This window comes from Vicugna pacos, chromosome 7, assembly GCF_048564905.1.
Source record: "Vicugna pacos chromosome 7, VicPac4, whole genome shotgun sequence".
In the NCBI taxonomy this organism is placed as follows: Eukaryota; Metazoa; Chordata; class Mammalia; order Artiodactyla; family Camelidae; genus Vicugna; species Vicugna pacos.
In genome coordinates this window covers 75,047,429-75,067,309 of record NC_132993.1, presented here as the reverse complement: position 1 = coordinate 75,067,309, position 19,881 = coordinate 75,047,429, and the positions used below count along the sequence as shown (strand labels likewise).

Below are 19,881 nucleotides of genomic sequence, written 5' to 3'. Positions count from 1 at the left end.
TTAAATCAAGAAAATTATCAAGATAAACAGTAAGATCCCAATAGAAAAGATGGGTAAAAGAGATGAATAGATGTTACAAAACAAGAAACACAGATGTTTAATAAAATATGAATAATGTGCAGCCAGTGTTGCAATAAAAAGGTATCATTTTTCAATAGTCGAATGATCATTCTTTAGTAACACCAAGTGCACTCTCCACATTGGAGCAGGAAGACAGACCCCCTCCTGTCATCCACAAACCATTATGAACCTTCCAGAAAAGAATTTGGAAAAATCAAGAGCTTAATCATGACCAGATTACTTGACCTGGTAATTTCTTTTCTAAGAGTCTTCCCTAAAGAAATAAACTGAAGTGTAGATAAAGCTTTATGCATAAAGATTTTCATCACAGAATTATTTATAATAGGGAAATGTGAAATTAATAATAGCATGTCTATGTGATGAAAAATTATATAAAATGATAAGAACTAATTTTACTGACATGAGAATATGTTTATAATATAATGTTAAGTTTTAAACAGTCAGATAGCAGATTATACACATATCTCACCTACGTAAAAGATTGTATGCTTTGATGCTATACATCAAAATGTTATCAGAGGCCAACCCCATACCATGGATTATGAGTGACTTATGGTTCATTTTTATGCATATATATTTTTCCCTCAATAAGTAATAAATGCTTTGAAAAAATTTAAGTGCTATTTTAATGCAATAACATACAAAGGAACAGTTTTTTCTAAGAATTTCTTTAAAATGTTATGGCCATTGTCATGGTAGTCAAAAGACTTTGTTCAATGAGTCAAAGTTGGTTGAAATATTTGCCCCCAAAAGATACAGTTCCACATGGAAAAACCACGACTGGGACCAAACTTGTTTACAACTTTAAACCTTTTGTCTGTTCTGTCTAAACTTGGAAACTTTTCGAAAATACCAAGAGATCAAACAAAACTAAACTTTCTCTTGTTGACACTCGTGTTATTTTAACAGATGCTAAGAAAAGCACAGCTTTTCCTTTCCCAACAGTAAACGATTTGCTTTCGTGCAGGTTTGTCTATCTGGAGCTCCCAGCTGCTGCCAAGACGCCGTGCACCAGGTTCCGCTGGTGGCAGCCTGTGTTCTCAGGGGAGGACTATGACCAGTGGGCAGTCGATGACATCATCATTTTGTCCGAGAAGCAAAAACAGATTATCCCAGTTGTCAACCCAACTTTACCCCAGGTATTTCTCATTATGTCTGAACTCCAAGAAGATGTGGACTTGTGTAAGAGGATGGAATTAAATAACTACTCACTTCCCCAGGGGCTTAGTGCTTAACACTTGAACATGTAGTTTTCTGTGTTTACACTTAATTTGTTTTTGTTACCTCTCTATGCTACTAGCTCATAGATTATTTAGAAGTAAAAGAAAAAAAGGAGAAGAAGAAAGCAGAAATAACACTTGCAAGTTTGGCCAGATCATCAAACACAATTATTAGTGTGTTTATAAAATGCTTAGATCCACAGTAGCAGAATATCTTCAGTTGCCTAATTGTCAGGAGAAAAAGTTCATGGCAGTTAAAAAAAATGAATTTTGAGATTCTGCTGTATTTTCCTAGAAATACAAATAGTACCAATTCATGAAGAACTGAAAATTCATTTCTTGTTTTCAAAGCTGTGAAATTGCCTTTCTATGTTGTTTGTATTTTTTCTATTAGAACTTTTATGAGAAGCCGGCTTTTGATTACCCTATGAATCAAATGAGCGTGTGGTTGATGTTGGCTAATGAAGGCATGGTTAAAAATGAAACTTTCTGCTCTGCCACACCGTCAGCCATGGTATTTGGAAAATCAGATGGGGATCGATTTGCAGTAACTCGAGATCTGACCCTGAAACCTGGATATGTGCTACAGTTCAAGGTATTTATGCGCAAACTTCTTGCAGGTTAAAGAGCAACCAATTCATAAAGAACACAAAATTTTCATATATTTTTAAAGAAGGGACTCATTTGAACAAACTTTCCAACAATCTTAGAATGGCAAAGCGTTTTAGCCCTGCCCATAAGGAAAGCAGTTTGTCAGTTTTTAATGAGCCCCAGAAGTTGTGGCTGTGTCTCTGTGTTTCTTTAAGTGCTCATGGAACTCAACCAGAATTAAGAAGCAAGTTGACTGAGGATTTCAGTCTGATTGTGACTTAATGAACCCCATGCTTCTGAATGGTAATGGATAAGTACTACTTTTCAGCTTACTAGTGCTTTTTGGACCCATGAGTTATTTCATGATTTTACTCTAGGGTTTTCAAACAGTTTCTCTTCCTTTGATTCTGTAAATTTTTACTTTAATTATCATTGTTCTCTTAAAAGCTTCTTGGTTTTCAGCACTGTGATAACATGTCAACATGTACAGCAAGTATTTACTTTGACAAGCTCTTTTTTCAGAACCCTAATCAAAATTTCATTGTGTTTATAATAAAATCCCATTGGTGAATTCTGAGGTCGAAAGTAATGCAGTTTTAATGAGCCAGCACAACTACATGGTCCTTACATAACGGCAGGATGCAGATGCTAAATAATTTACAAATGAAATTATTAAAGAGATCAGATGTTTAGAGGAAGCTCTTCAAATGTAATTTCCAGAGGTCTGTAAACAAGGCAGTTAGTCATAAATAAAATGATTAGTAAAATGTTATCCTTCTCTGTTTAGATTTTGATGCTAAGTTGCAATGGAAAAACCATTAAAAGCAGTCAATGCCTCTATATTAATTTGTTGGCAATGCCTAAAATGGGAACAGAATAATAACAATAGCAAATACACTGCCAGAGCACCATGTTGTTTCTCATCTGGCACCATTTCTACTTAATTAGTCACAAAATCATGATAATGTAGGTGTTGAACCCTGCAAGGTAGTATTCTGAAGTTGAAAAATATAAATTAAGAAAATATTATTAAGTGTTTCAAGTACTTAAACAACCAGCAACAATGCATAATGCCTAAGAAAAATCTCAATGCTTAAATCACACCAGGAGAAAACTATTGATTTCTGACTGTTAGTTGATAACAGAGATGTAATATGAGTCACTTGGGGGCTGATGATTAATGTCTATTTGGAATCTGTAATAAGAACTTGGTGTTATGTGTGAAAAAATGCACAGTGCTGGTAAAGTTTTTGTGACTGCCTGCCATCGGTCAACACTAAGTGCTAAGAATATAGAGAGGAGAAATATAGCCCAGCCCTCAAGGAGCTCAGAAACTGGCAAGTGAGCCAGAAAAGTGAACAGCTGTAGTGCAGTCACTGGAGTGCTGTGGCAGAGAGGCTCGGATGCTATGAGAGTACCTGGAATAGTTCCTGGCGTATAGCAGATGCTCCAAAATTATCTGTTAGTTGAATAAATAGATGGATGGTTGGGTGGATGGATGAGTTGAAATGGGACGTTTCTGGAAATACAGAGACTTAGAATGCTGAAGAATGGAGGCAGGATGGGGGTTCCAGTTAGAGGGAACAGAATGTGAACATGTGTGAAAAATACATAGAAGTACAAATGAGAATGGAACTTTTGGAAATTTAAGGAATTTGGAGTGCGTACCATAAAATTGATCCTAACTGGCTTTCTGTGATATATTATGTCACTTGGACATTAACCCAAGAGCAATGAATCATGGAAGATGTTTAATCCATTGAATGTGAGAATCAGACCTGTGTTTTAGAAAGATCATTCTGTTGACTTAACAGGAGGGGAAACTGGAATCAGTAAGTACATTCATTCATTCATTCGGCAAAGACTTATAAAGTCACTACTATGTTTCAGGCTCATTTCTAGGCTATGAAAATAAATAAGAATAGAGTGTTGGACTAGGGTGTTGGAGGATAACAACTATTTCATAAAGGATTGTCAGGTTAGCCTCACTAATACGACTTTTAAGCTGAGACCTAAAAAAATGAAGGGGATCATGCAGCTATCTGGGAAAGAGCACTCCAGGCACAGAGAACAAACAGGACAAAGGCCTTGAAGTGGGAGTGTGCTTGGAAGAGTTCAAGAAACCACAAGTTCCACTGTGACTAGAGCAACAGGAGACGAGAGTGAAAAGGGGAGACAGGTAGAAAAAAATAGCGTCAGACTTTGACTTCTGCTCTCAATCAAATGGCCAGCAGAAGGGTGACGTACTCTGACTTAGGCTTTTAAAGAATCCCTCTGGTCACCGTGTCAGGACTGCACTGGCAAAGCAAGGGCAGAGACAGAAAGACCAGCACGGCAACTATTGCAGTGACCCCAGCAACAGATGATGGGAACGTGGGCTTGTGCGATGGTGGAGGAGGCAGAGACAAGAGCTGTGTAGTCAACAGGCTTGGGTGACCTGTTGGGTGATAGAATAGGTTCTAGAATGACTCCCACATTTCTGGCTCCAGTCACTGAAATTGGAAATGCAGGAAGAGGAGGATTCGTTTTAGAGTGGTGAATGATGAGAACAGACTTGGACCTGTGGACTTAGGGGTGCCTATGGATTGCTGAAGGGCAAACACACAGGAACCAGTTATGTACATTGTCCACAGAGCCTGAAAGAGGCCATATCTGGGAGTTACAGGTATTCAGAGGGGATTTGAATTATGATTGTAAATGAGATTGGGGAGCACGTAGAGAGTAAAAAGCTAAGAAAGCCAAGAACTGAATTCAAGAAAACATCAACAGTTAAAAGGCAGGCTCAGTGGTCCATTAAACAAATGACAAACATCACAGAACTGAAAGTTCCATCGACTGGCCTACATTAGAAACAATGGCAGTCATAGAAAGTCTACGACAAAAAGCTCACTGTGTGCCCAGTGTGACTGCCCTCACCACATGCCAGCCAAAGGCGATGCCTGCTGATGGGTAATGTAATAAAAGGACTTGTGGTAGAAGAGATAATCATGCATCTGTGCTGGTCAAGTCTTTACTTATATTCTTCACATTTAACTATGCAAACTTGCATAAATGAATCGCAATAAAATTTCGACTCGCCACGCTGTAAATTCTTCTAAGAGATGCTTTCTGGTGCTGAGCATGAAAATAAGGAAAATAAGCATGGAATCTTCTTCTTTAGAAAGACTGGATCAAGCTTCCTTAGAGTCTCAAGGATGAACTGGTTGACTTCTTGAGCTCCACCCAGTCTTATTTGCCTGTAGGCCTACCTTTCCTTCGTCCTTTTTTTGGTTATGACCATATTCCTTTGAGTTCTTACTTCAGTTTTTTTCTATAAAATTTCACTATTCTAACTTATAAAGTCTTATGTAATAAAATTCTACAGTAGCTCCAACCAGCAAATGAATTAAGATCATTTATATAAGTCAGCATGCAATTAAATACCAGGAAAAGATTCTGACATTTACAATTATCAAAAAATATTAACTAAAACAGTAATAAAGTGATTTATATATTTCTTAATTTAAAAAGAAACTGTTTAAAACTATAATAATATTCAGTGCTGTGGTAAAACTGATTCATTCGAACCCAAGTGATTAAAAATGAACACAGATAAGTAGAAAATTCAAAGTATTCTACATTTTGATTCAGCAATACTACTCTTAGGCATTTATCTGGCAAATAGCAAATCAACTGAAGAAAAAAAATTTTTTTGCAATTCTGCATGTAATATGTTAAATAGAAAGTAGGAGGAAAGTTCTAGAATTATGATAACTTCAAGTACGTGGCCAAAATATATGCTGTCTTACAAAGATTATAAAATGGTTGTGCAACTACATTGGGATTTAGGTTGCATTTCTTTTATAATTTTTTTAATATTGTTAATCCAGTGATAAGAATCATCTACACAAGTGCACAGAACAGTAATAGTTTTGTTTCTGGATTATGTTGCTTATTTGAGGCTATAACAAAAAATTAGCTCTTTCATCTAAGCTGACAATGATTTCTTACTGAGCTTTGTAAGAAAACAGAATAAAAATGCTTGTTCCACTTAAAACAGGATAGCTTCAGTAACCTTCATGTCCTGTAAAGGACGGCTCTTTATCGTCTCCTTCTCTCTGTTTATACCTTCTGTCTAGGAAAGGAAAAGAAAGCAGTTTCTTGGCTTCTTTCTTTTTTTTTTAATTGTTGGAAAATAGTTTTTTAATTGAAGTATGGTTGATTTACAATGTTGTATTAGTTTCAGGTGTACTGCATAGTGATTCAGTTATATATATGTAAATCTATTCTTTTTCAGATTCTTTTCCATTATAGTTTACTGCAAGATATTGAATATAGTTCCCTGTGCTATCCAGTAGGCCCTTGTTGGTTATCTATTTTTTAAATAGTAGCTTATATCTGCTAATCCCAAGCTCCAAATTTATCCCTTCCCTGCCCTTCTCCTTTGGTAACCATAAATTGTTTTTGTTTTTTTGTGTGTTTGGGTTTTTTTTAATTTGACCAACACTCCAGTCACATCTGTGCTTCTCTCTTCCTTCTTATGATCCCAGGAAATCCACAAAATGGTCCTGTTTTCTACTGAAAAGCACCTATTGCTTGCCTAAACAAAGATTTCCAGAACCTGAGGAAGGTTCCTGATTGGAACTGAGCTGCATGTTCTATTGTAAATTGAGTGCAAACCCAGTAGAAAAAGCCCTGGCTGCTGTAGCACCTAATTTGTTGAATGACTTGGAATCAAAACCTTGTAAAATTCTGTCTTTCCTTTTAACAGCTAAACATCGGGTGTGCCAATCAATTCAGCAGCGCTGCCCCAGTTCTCCTCCAGTACTCTCACGATGCTGGCATGTCCTGGTTTCTGGTGAAAGAAGGCTGTTACCCAGCTTCTGTGGGCAAAGGATGTGAAGGAAATTCCAGAGAACTGAGCGAGCCTACCATGTACCACACAGGGGACTTCGAAGAATGGACGAGAATCACCATTGTTATTCCAAGGTCTCTTGCATCGAGGTAAAGTGACCATATTTTTTATCTCAATGTCTCCATTTCATATATGTCAATAACCTGAAAGTGCTTATAAACTCTAGCTGTGTCTATGCCAATAATGACTCTTGAGGAAATGACACACACACTCCTGAAACAAATTCACTCACTTATTCACTCATTCATTCAACAAATATTTATTGAGCCACCCCTGTGCCAAATTCTGTTCGGGGTACTGGGATTAGAGCACTGAACAAAAGATGTTTAAAAGCCAAGAGAGTTAACAGGTGTTATCATACCAGACTGTCACTATATAGAGATTTTTGATAATTTAATGCCTCCTTGAATAGATAATTTGAGATAAATTGCAATAGAAAAGATCCTTTTCAATGACCATTAAGATAAATAATAAAACAATAAAGAAAAAGATTTAAAATCAATTGACAGAAGAATGAAATAAATGGATTGAGAATTTGAAGCAAATTAGTTTCATTAATAGGACAATAAATTTAACTCATAGCTTCCTGGCAGCTAGAATTAAGTGTGGGGGTAGTGGAAGGAGAGGGTCACTTGGTTCTCATTATTGGGTAAAAAGAAATAAAATACATACATTCTGATAAAAAATAGACTTTTTTCCACACTCAGTGTTCTAGAATAAATTTGTAGCATGTATATGTATCTTTATGTCAGGTAGAGTAGGTAACACCAGGATCAGTGTTTTTAACTCTGTAATTTTTCAAAAGATAAAGAAGCATTCTTCAAGTGGACTTCTCAATTGAATCCTAGAACATAACATTCAGTTGTGACTCAGTCAAAGCATTTATTTTCAGAGCTGAGATACTTGTGCTGCTTTCTGGTGATATAACTTAATATATGATTGAGATACTCATTAGTGCCACTCAGCAATATTTCCAGCTTACTACCTTCCTAGAATACAATGGGGTTATCCTATCCCCCACCCTTCAAAGTTTGGCACGGACTAATGAAATGTGAATAGAAATTAAACATATGACTTTAAGAGCCCACGTGCATTTTGCTATGTTCTCTGCTTCATGAAAGCATCTTTTGAGTTGCTTACATCAGTCTGCATCCCTGAGTGTCTGCAATCAACAGACTTCCTTGCAACTGTACTGGACATATAGCAAAAGCAAGAAATAAAGTTTTGTCTGGGTAAGCCCCTGAGATTGGAGACTGTTACCACAGCATAACCTATTTCATCCTGACTGATGTGATGATAAAAGGTAGCAATATATAGGAATGGCTTATTTATAACATTGGTAGAGACCACTCTGTCTGTAATATTTTCACCTAATTGATCACCAAATTTACATCCAGCTGAATAAACTGGTTGTGTCCCCTGCCTCCCTCATTACATAATGTACATCCCTCAAAAAAGTATACCATAGACTGGGAGACAAACTTCCCAGATGAGGAAGAAGCTTGTATGGTCAGGAGGTACAAGTTTCTGTGCTAATCTACTAAACTTTGAAATATAATCTTTAAATGCCAACGATTCCAAGAAAGAATTTATAGATCAGTGGGTTCAAGTCAACTTATGAGTAATTATTTTGTCTTTACATGCCAGTGTGCTTTGTTGTGTATCACTGAGCGACTCAAATGACTTGGTATGTTAGTGGCAGAGTTGATGAGCTGACCTTTAGTGAAACTGAAGAACTTGGCTTGTATTCTGCTTCATTTGGGATACAGGCCCAGCTGCTATAACAGAGAAACAAATACAAATGCCTAACAAGGGTTAAGCAAGATAGAAGTCCATTCTTTCTTGCATAATAGTTCAAAGGTGAGCAGTTCATGCTGAGACACACACACAGAGGCACACAGGGTGTCTCTGCCATTCTAAACACACAACTTCTATCTCTGGATCCAAGGCAGCTATTTCCAGACCTTATCATCTCTTAACCAGTGGGAGGAAAAAAGATCAGGAATGCACAGATGCATTACTTGTAAAAGAAAAATATCATTCTTACTCCTTGTTCATATTCCTCAGTAGAGCCTAGGAGAATATTTGTGCAGTTACCTGTTAGTATTCAACATGCCTCTCCAAAGCTTAGTGGCTTAAGACAACAGTGATTTATTGTTTCTCGTGGTTTAAGGATTCTCTGGGTGAGCTCTTCTGCTGATCTCTCCTGGGCTTCGTAATGTAGCTGCAGTCAGTGGGTAGGTTGATTATAGTGTCTGAGATTAGTGGGATCTTTCTCTCTATGCAATCTTCATTCCAGTATCCATCCCAGTATTCATAACCGTATCCACAATTAGGTGGTTTGAGAGTTCCAAAAGAACAAAAGTAGAAGCTGCAAGACCTCATCTCATTTGCCACATCCTAGTGACCAAAGCAAGTCACAAGGCTGACCTTGATTCAGACAGTGAGAAAACAGACTCCCCTTTTGGATAGGAAGCAAAGAAGAGTCACATTATAGAGGAAGATCTACACTAGCTGGTGTGATCCATTGGCGGGCGTTATTGTAACAGTCTACCACAGTTAGTCGTAGCCTCAATGATTCACATCTCCCCCACAGGCAAGTGTACTCACTTTCCTTTCAAAGCCCCCCAGAGTCTCATCCCATCACAGCATCAGGCACTCAGTCACTGATCTCATGATCTGGATCAAGTTAGGGTACGGATGTGACTCCCTGGATAAGGCTCCTCTTGACCCATAGACCTATGAGCTAAAAAACCAAGCAATCCAGCCCACCCCTATCCAACGTTCATGGTGAGACACTGACAAGATAACCACAATAGACAGTCCCACTCAAAAAAAAAAAAACGAATGGGAAGCACACAACAACCACCGGCCATGGGGATTCTAAAAGCCAGCAAGACAGTTTGTTACTAGGGTTCCCTCCTCCACGAGCAGTGTCCAGGGCAAGAAAGGTCTATTGATTAAGACAGGATGGTTCCCTCATCTATTACTCTTCTCAGCCTTTGGTTCTGCTCTCCAGGCTTCATTCTCTGAGACATCTTTCCTTTTCTATAAGAAGGTATCTGTGTTTGCAGCTTAATAGCCCTTTCATCCTACTTTCTGCCCATCTCAAGGTGGGCATGTAACAGTGCAGCCCTTGTAATCCTCACCTCCACCACTGCCTTCCTCTCCCCATGCTTTTCTGAAACTGTGGCCCAACCACAGCTCTTCCAAATAGATCAGTGCAGCCTGCCATGGAGCTGGAGAGCATTGAGTGGTGAACCTTCGCTGCAGTGACTAGAATACCAGGATGCTGGAAGACATCACTGTGAAAGCAGTCAATAGAATCAGGAGCCAAGGAACACAACTCTGGTTTGATTCCCCAAAGCCAGATAATACAGTGTTGAATCTGATGCTGCCGTCTGCTTGATGGTGAATGGAATAACCCCATCGGTGAGGCCATAACTGAGAAATAAGAGAAGGTTGTCCTTAGCATCACAAAGTGAGCCAATATTTTGAGGTTCCCAATTTATCAATATTTTCTTGGACCTCAGCTTTTGGAATAAGAAATCATTAGGATCTGGCTTCCCAGTTCATTTGAGTATCATCCAGCTTGCTGGTTGATGGCGTTTGTGACAGAGAGCTCTCTACTAAAGAATAGTAAATATGTTTCTACTTTTACCCAAGTAAATGAGCTGTTGTTGTTCCTGCTGCAATATGTTAAACTCAGATAGCTCCAAACGCAGTGTTGGAAAGCTGAGAATTCTAAGTGTGAAAATTGTTAGAATTTAGAGCTATTTTGCCACAAGGCAGCATGCTTGTAATAGTCACAAATAATTCTAAGCTGATTTTCTCAAAGGAGTGGTTTGTGCTTATATTAACACTCTTGGTTCCTGCCTACAGAGGAGATACATTGACGGTGGTAAATATTTGCTGGTACACCCCTCCTGACTCTCATCCCCAACCGTACAGCCTGCTCCAGGTTTCCTGTGCAGAATGCAAAAAGTTGATTTCTCTGGGAAGGGCTAGAAACACTGTTGCTTAATCTTCTGCAGAATGGCTCCTTCACCATCATGCATCACAGGACGAGCAAGTCTGTGCTTCCTGGTTTGAGAGGTGGAGGCAGAGGCAACACCACTGAAGTGTGGTGGTGAAAGGGGCAGGGGTAGAAACTGGTTCTCCTGGTCACTCAGGCATCCTTCAAACAAAGGTGACAATCAGGGAAGGGGACAAAGAGAGGGACTGCTATCTTTTACTTCTTCCTTATCTGAGTGAGACACGCAGGACAAAGGGGAAGTTTTGTTCAGTGATTTGAATAGTTGAATCGCACTGTGGTTTATTTCTAGTAAAATTACATAAGATTAAACTCCATCTTTTCCTCAATCATCACTTCCTCCAACTCCTTCCCAGAGCTTCCTGGCTGTCAGGTCAGAGACCTCTGTTACATGCTCTCCTGGCTCTATGACTTTCTTAATGGTAATAGTTACCAGAGCTGCATGCTTAAATTTCTTTGTGCAGGGGGTTGATAAATGTGTCTTCTCACTCGACTGTGGGCAACAGAAGGCAGGAATCACGTAGGATTTCTGCTCCCCATCGTATGCCTAGCCCTGGCACTGCCTGGCAGGTAATAGGCACTTGTACATTGAGTTGAGGTTGAATGAGGTTGAATGAGGAATAAGGACCAGCAATAGGTGATTAGCTAGATTGAAGACACCTCCCTTTTTAAAATACGTTTTCCAAAATAAATTTGATGCTGTTCAGCAGGAAATCATTGTTCTGCATTCTGCTGTCTCCTTAGAAAGGCATGGATCGCACACGCACACGTGTGCACACACACACTAATATTAATCATTTCAAAGCTATAGCTTCTCTGTTTTAAAAAAAAAGATAAACTATGTGGAATCTACACACTCACTAGCTAACTTGGGCCTACTTATTTCCTCCCTTCTTCCGATGGTCTCTCTATGATTATGTTTCTAGTAAATTCCTTACTAGTTCTTCCTCTCCTTCCAGCAACCCTGACGTTGCTAAATTACTTGTATTCAGTCCCAAGGTGGCGCTACCAGGAGAACAGGAAAGCAGTGGGCATCAGGAGCCGGGCACAACCTGGAGAAACGAAAATGAAGCAAAGCGTGCTTACACTGCGATCCATGAAACCTGTCTTGATTTGATTTGCACACCTTCCAACCAAAAGCCAACTAGCAAAGATTGGAAGAAGGCAAAGAGGTGCCATCTCTTGCCCCTTCACCCTGAAATACAGGCTCCCAGCTGGACTCTCAGCTGTAATTCACCGTGTCCTGGATTCAGTCTGTTAACCACAGGACTAATCATTTCCTTTTGCTTTGTTTTTCCTTTACTTACATGCAGATTCCTTAATACTGCGCTCCTGAGGTCTTTCACCTTTCCAGGTTAACGGCACACTCTGTTTCTCGCATCCACAGCAGCCGTAGGGTCTAAAAACAGGGGTGCCTCATCTCTCTGACTCTTGTTTTTATAATGAAAGTTACAGGACCCCAGAAGTCAGAGATGGGTCAGAGGGCTTCACTCGCCCTTCATTCACTATCAGATTACCAAAGCCTCTAGAATTCTACCTACAGGTAGGGCTCTTCGCCTTCCTGGATGCTGCTGGGACTCTGCACCCACTTCTTCCATGAAACAGAGCAGTTGTTAGAGAGGTGCCCTCATCTTGTCCAGATGAGAGATCTTAGGGGGAGAGAAGTGGTTCTTCCCTCTTTTTTTCCTTTCTATGGGGCAGAAATTACAGATCCACGTTTCTCTGAGTTCTATTACAGAAACATAAAAAGAAAAGGCAAGTATGACTTCTAATTAAGGAAGACTCCTGTCGGGGAATTGGCATGTTTTCCTCTTTTATCATAGATAATGCATTTTATCTTTTGGAAGAGTCACAGAGACCTTACCATTTTCCTCAAGAGCAACTGGCAAAAGATGCTGTTCACCAATTCCATTTATTTCTTTTGAAAGGAAAAATATCTTCATGGGCTATATAACATTACTACCCCATTGGGAGGAACTTTCCCAAAGCTCGTGATTCCACAACTGTACTTTCTTTTTTCTTTTTCTTTCTGTTTTTTGGTTTTGCTTTCTTTTTCTAATCTTTAATTCAATTGTCTTTTGCCTAAAAAAATAAGAACAATATATTTTGAATTAGCTCCGAAGGAAATAAAAGACGTGCTCATCTTCCTCCTGACACACTAAAGAATTTGTTTAGTTGCATTAGTAGAAATTAATCTCTGAAAACTTTTAAACCTAGTAAACAACATTGTTGGTTTCATTTGCAAATTTGCCCAAAGTAGGTCACTTAAAATAATAAAGAAAAAAGCCTGGTTTGTGGTTCAGTGTTGCCAAATTACCAAAGCTATTTGAAGAGCCAGGAAGAAATGTGTTCTGATACTGCTGTATCATTTTCACAATAATAGAGGGGAGAGGGAACCATCCTCGTCTATAGTTATCTTTGACAATCTTCATTCATCTTTAAGATTCTTTAGTCTTGTTTATGAAGAGACTGGATTCACTCAAAAGTCTGTAAATATTGGCAGCCAAATTAATTGGAATCTAGGTAGCCTAATTGATCTTCCCTCTTTGATGTCAGTAGAACTGAGAAAGAAGAGGCGTCTTCTCGGTATGAAGTTATAGATGTGTGTGAGTCTCCTTATATTTGGAAAGAAATGTGTGGAAAGGGTTGGAAAAACGAGAATGCAACTGGAACAGGTTTTAGTTTGGCAATCTCAAACTAAAACTAGCCCAGTCTGCTGGAGTTCCAGGATTTCGAAGCGCTGGGACCAGTTCGCTCTTCTGTTCATTGGCAGTTACCAGTGTTCGTTAGCAGCCCAGCTGGTTTCTAAGAGTTTACAAAGTGAGCATCTTGGAGGTTTGAAGATGAGAAGTGAAGGCAAGGGGGGCAACAAGTGGGAACAGAGCTGCCGGTACAAACTTGATTCTTTCCTACTAGACTCCTGCAAATGGCAAATAGCCAAAGTCCTCTTAAATGTCCTACCAAAGAAGATTCTATTTGCTGGTTTCAAAAATTTCCAAATAGACTTCTAAAATATACAAGTGAAAACCCATAGTATGTTTGTGGCCATCAGAATCTTCTTTAGCTGGAATCCTCCTGACACTGAAATATTTATGCTAAAGAAAAAATTAAGAACTTTTGGGAAAGATCTGAGAGAGACACCTTATGAAGGTGAAGTGTCCAATCGAGTGGGCGCGATTTCCAAATAAACACTAAATCTCTCTGGAGTTTTTCTGAACCATTCTGTAGATGGTTTGGTGTGAGATACTGGTACAAGAAACACGTGAGCTGTTTTTCCCAACAGTAAGACCAGATTCCGATGGATCCAAGAGAGCAGCTCACAGAAGAACGTGCCTCCCTTTGGTCTGGATGGCGTGTACATATCGGAGCCCTGCCCCAGTTACTGCAGTGGCCACGGGGACTGCGTTTCAGGCGTGTGTTTCTGTGACCTGGGGTACACCGGTAAGGCTGCAGACATTATGTCTGATGATTGGTTTATAAAATATTCATCTCTAGTGACTGCATTTCATGTTACTTCTTCCAAGGAAAGAGAGCCTGAGGTTTTTTCTTCTTTAAGTCCTAATTGTAGGAATTTGTAACCCAGGCAAATGAGGTGCTGAGATATTTTGTAGTTTTGAGCTGCCTAACAAGAAAAAACATGATAACACACATTTCATTCCTGAAGGAGACTTATTTATTAGTTACGGTAATAATAGTAACATTGCTTGAGTCTCTACTTCATGCCAGGCACTATAGCAGGTGTTTTATTTTTATTTCACCTCCTTTAATTCTAGCAATAAATAAAAAGGCAAACCTATAACATATTATGGTTATTGTCCTTGTTTACACTTGAGGAAACTGAGGCACAGAGAGGTATAACAACTCTCCCAAGGCCACACAGCTAGGAGTTGCTGGAGCTAGGCTTCAAACCCTGAAAGTTATTCTCTAAATCCAAAACCCAAGCTCTTAACCACTTGACTGCCTGTGTTTTTCACATTGCTTTTATAAGAAATCTAATTTTATACATTTAAAGTAAAAATCAACTTATGAAATGATAAATCCGAGACTGCCAAAAGAGAACTTTATAAGAGAAGTATTTTCTAACCACAGTCACCCTTGGATGTTGCTATGAGAAAAAATAAAAAGGGAGCTGAGATTAAAGAGTAAAATTGTTGAAAATATTATAAGCTTCAAAATCTTTTTTTAGAATTTTTCCTGGAGGCAACTTCAAAGGATCCTGCCCAGCTTTTCCGCACTCTGCCCTTCATCGGGTACGTGACCAAAGGCAAAAACATACGCTGTTGCAGGCCTTCTAGGGAGAGCCCTGTCACTTGTGGTTTCGGGGTGTTTTTTAAATCTGGGACTAACTCCCTATATCGATCCTCTAATAGAAGGACAACAAGCAAGCACATTTTATTGTGGACAAAATCTGTTTCTCAGTTTACACAAATCCTCTGAGTGACAAAAATCATGTAAATGTGTGGTTCCCAACTTCTCTCTAAAAATTTAAAGTTACAGAATTAGAGTCACGTTTCGGGTGACGGTAGTGTGGTTGTATTTCAGGCAGGCAATTGTGAGACTCACAGTTTCACATGGTTTCTTTCCCACAACACCTGTGGCAATGCTTCCTTTGACCGTGTGCTGACTGTACCTTCTAAGGTTCCATGATTGTAAAGAAGCCTCTCTCCTATGTATTTCTTTTCTCGGAAGCCGCACAAGGAACCTGTGTGTCGATTGTCCCAAATCCCAGTGAGATGTTCGATAGGTTTGAGGGGAAGCTCAGCCCTCTGTGGTACAAGATAACCGGAGGCCAGGTTGGGACCGGCTGTGGAATCCTTAATGACGGCAAATCGCTCTACTTCAGTGGCTCCGGGAAAAGGGAGGCAAGGACTGTCCCTCTGGACACCAGGAACATCAGGTGGGTAGTTAATTGGTACACTTCTCCATGCACATAGTACTCAGCACGCAGTGCTGTCTCAGCTGCAACACTCTGTTCCGTTATTGAGGGTCTACAAAATAATGTTTCTCTATATAGATTCTGATACATAAAAATGAAGCATAACTTTATCATAGAATAGGTAGTCTCTGCAAAATTGATCCTACAATTCATTAATCGGCATACAGTCATCACCAAGGCCTGCGTGTCTAATATTTATAAGCTTGGTTTTCTAAAGTTTGGTGTTATTATGAAGATTATTTGACACTGACTTTAATATGTACCAGGAGAGACAAAGAATTTTTTTCAACTTTAAATTCTGTGTCTAAACATGTTATGACCCCGTGTATCTAACTTTGTATTCTCTTATTGAAAACTGTTCCAGAAGTTGAAAATACCTACACTGACACCTACTGGTGAAATAAATAACTGTTTAGTTTTAAGGTCAGGTGAAATAGTAGCACACCTAAAATGAAACTGTGCTTTTTTTTTAATCAATTAAATTATTTTAGAATTGGAAGAAAGGATGCTGAAGAAATATTTGAAACTTTTAGACCTTATCATCACTAAAATCTGGGGTTCTGTGTCATGTTTTTTTCTGCCTTCAATCTCTTTCTCCTTCCTTCTGAGTCCTTCTCACGGAGGCATGCCTGTCAGGCACTCTCTGTTGATTTACTGTGGAATGAGACATAGTTTACATCAGTCACCCTAAGTGAGTGTCAGTGGTGAAAAATTAAACTGAATCTATTACAAACCAGAAAGAGGCTCACAGACATAGAAAACAAACTATGTTTACCAGGTGGGAAAGAGCAGAGGCAGGAGGGATAGATTAGGAGTGTGGTAGTAACAGATACACGTTACTATATATAAAATAGATAAACAATGAGGACCTACTGTGTAGCACAGGGAACTATATTCAGTTTCTTGTACTGAGCTGTAATGGAAAAGAAACTGAAAAAGTATATATGTGTGTATATGTATGTATAACTGAATCATTTTGCTGTACACCTGAAACTAACATTATAAACTGACTACAATTCAATAAAAAATAAAAATAAAAATAAATTAAACTGAACCTAAATCAGTAATACAGGAAATTACCTGGCCCTAAACAAATATAGCATTCAGCTTTTTAATGTTAGATTTTCCCTCCTGAGTTTCCAAGGATAGTATTATCTTGATTTAAGGAATTCCCATTTTGGTAATTTCATTAAATTACATGAGACCATCAGAGTGAAGCGGAGTTAAACTGTTTCCTTTTGTTTAAATCATTATTACAGAATAAAACTAATGGTCATATTAACTTTTTAAAATGGTTACAGAATTAACTTACTAGATAACCTGTGTAGTTTCTGCTTGTCATATGCCCTTTGTGTCTACAAGTAATACCTAAGAATTACAGTTTTTCTTTTTAATGTGTCAAAATACGAAAGCTTGATCTCTTCTGAGCTCACCTATTTGTGGGTAAACGAAGTGGTTTTTTTTTCCCCCCAGACTCGTTCAGTTTTATATACAGATTGGAAGCAAAACCTCAGGGATTACCTGCATCAAACCAAGAGCTAGAAATGAAGGTAAGCTGCCTTATTTCCATAGAAATATTATGATTGGCAATTAGTTCTTTCTCCTTCCAAAGTTTGGCTGGGATCTTGTAAACTGTAAATTCCTCATCCAGGTCCTTAAGCCTGAAAAACATGTCAGCTCTGGGTCAACGTATATCTGTTTTTGAGAAACCTGCTCTTTTACAGCTTTAAAAAAGGAGGAAAGAAATTGCAGAGACTTTTACATTCAGAGAAGGGGCTAGGAACTGGTTGCATACAGTATTACTGAATGCAGATCATACTCTACTTCCTGCGCATAAACATTCTGGAGGCACTAGCATCCTTTGGTAGAAGGAGCAGTTCTTGGTGATAATAAACATGAACTTTTACTGAGCACCTATTATGTACAAGCCAGTATTCCTGGTGTTTTATCTGTTAATGCATTTAATCCTCACCATACCCCTTTGCCATAGGGACTGTTATTAGTCCTATTTTACAGATGTAGAAGCTGAGGCACAGGGAGGTCAAGTAATTTACCCAAGATCGCGCAGTCAGAAAGCGGATGAGCAGGGATTCAAACCACTCACGCTGGCTCCAAGCCTGTGCCGTAACCAACATGCATAATGCCTCTCCTTGCCCAAAACTCCCCTCTCTCTAGGCATCCACTTGGCTTCCGTGATTCAATTCTGAAGCAAATGCAAAGCCTTGAAGCATCCAGAGATATGATAGCATCCCTTAAGGGACCCAGCATGTGAGTTGGTTCCTAGTACGAAATCCAGACAGGTCCTCCTCCAAACTTTGATCTCATGAAAAGCACGTGCAGGGTTTTGCAGCTTCTAAGTTTGTTATTGTCTCAGGCACGAGTGTGTACAACATGTTGGGTTAAACACTGTAGTACCTGTTAGTCAGCAGAGCTACCTACAGTTCTGTTCATCAATTCTAAGTGTCCTTGGCTATATCATCACTAACGGAAAGCGTCCATGACTCTTCCTAAGCATGTCAGTACTTTTAGTCTGGTAATTATCCAGATGATCTATTTACTGAAGCAACAGTCTAGGAACTTACGTAGACTATCTTGCACCCTCTAATCTCTTTGACAAATCGTTATTAAGAATCTGCTCTAAGACAGACACTGTTCTAGGTGCCACTGAAATAGTGTCACCAAGATATGGATGCGTCAGTCATGATGAGCTAGGTTATGCTGCAATAACAAACCAACCTCTAAATCTCTGTGGGTTAAAACAAAAAAGATTTGTCCCTTGTGCTACATTTTCCTCGTGGGTCTGAGGTCCTCATTCCAGCCACCAGGATAGTGAAGCAGTTGCTGGGGATATTCTGGACGTTGCCAGCCCTGTGGCAGAAGGAGAGAGAGAGAGAGCGGTAAGGGGACAAGAAATGCAAACTACCACGTGCCAGCATGGAAGGAACCAGAGTGGTGCTGATGGGCACAGCATTCCACTAAGAAAACTTACATTCCAGTAAGAGGAGTCGGAAGATCAACAATAAAGAAAAGAAATAAGCAGGGTGTTAGACTGACAGGCTAAACAGAAATAATTCAGCCGATGAGGTGGAAAGTAAACTTATGCCGGGGGAGATGCTGATTTTGATAGAATGGTCCGGGCAGGGGCTCACTGAGGAGGTGACATTTAAATTGAAACCTGAAGGGTGAACAGGAGCCAGCACGTGAAGAGCTCATGGAGAGTTTTCCCGTCAGAAGAAACAGCAAAGGTCATGAGGTGGAAAAGAGCTGTGGGTTGGAGGAACAGAAAGAAGGCCAGGCAGCCTGGGGCTGGTGAGGGTGGGGGAGGGCTCAGGGACCAGGGGCGGGAGCCAGGTCATGCAGGGCTTGCGGGCCATGGTAGGGAGGAGGGATCAGAATCCACCTGTCCTGGAAACCACCCGAAGGCTTTTAGGTCAGGCAGCAACATCATCTGATTTAAGTGTTTACAGAATGAGCCTACAGAAACCATGTGTAGTTCAAAACAAAGGAGTATTTCTAGAGCACCTTGTCTGTGCAGAGGCAGGAGCTTTGGGGACTGCAGAGGAAGACAGGGTGCTCTCCGGAGACCTTGTTTTCTAATTGCAAAGGTAGAGCATTTTAATGTTGTCTTTAACCTTGTAATAAAATTACTATTTAAATCCTGGAGGTCGTATGTATTCTCACCACACACACACACACACACAATGATGACTGTGTGAGGTGGTGAATATAATGAGCTTGATTGTGATTATTTCACGTTCATGTATATCAAGCCATCAAGTGGTACACCTTCAATAAATACAATTTTTATTTGTCAATTACACTTCAAAAAAGCTGGGAAAAAACCCAAGAATAAATAAAACAGCTCCTGGTTGGGACAATGTAGCAACTGTGCATATGCATCACTCTTCTGAAAATTACAAATCCCCGCCCCTATTTGTATACGAGCAAAGTAGTCAAAATAACAAACACCAAGTCTGACCAGAGAGTAGAGGGAAGCATCTGCTTACTGATAGGAGGCTGGGCTCCGTGCTTATCCTCTGATCACAAATGCTGTCTTCTGCCCCATGGGGTTTATTCCCTTAGGATTCCTCTAGGAACTCGCAACTTGTTCCCAACTTCTCTGAGC

General features: G+C 39.5%; 1 protein-coding gene across 1 annotated transcript in view; it reads left to right on the top strand.

Moving 5' to 3' along the window:
* Positions 1–19,881, top strand: part of RELN (reelin) — a 440,736-nt gene that overhangs the window by 336,692 nt on the left and 84,163 nt on the right. The window contains exons 26-31 of the mRNA XM_072965186.1: positions 1,049–1,220; positions 1,696–1,896; positions 6,643–6,875; positions 14,103–14,260; positions 15,509–15,716; positions 17,229–17,305. Of these exons, the coding sequence (XP_072821287.1) occupies positions 1,049–1,220; positions 1,696–1,896; positions 6,643–6,875; positions 14,103–14,260; positions 15,509–15,716; positions 17,229–17,305 (1,049 nt within the window). The remainder of the gene's footprint in view (positions 1–1,048; positions 1,221–1,695; positions 1,897–6,642; positions 6,876–14,102; positions 14,261–15,508; positions 15,717–17,228; positions 17,306–19,881) is intronic.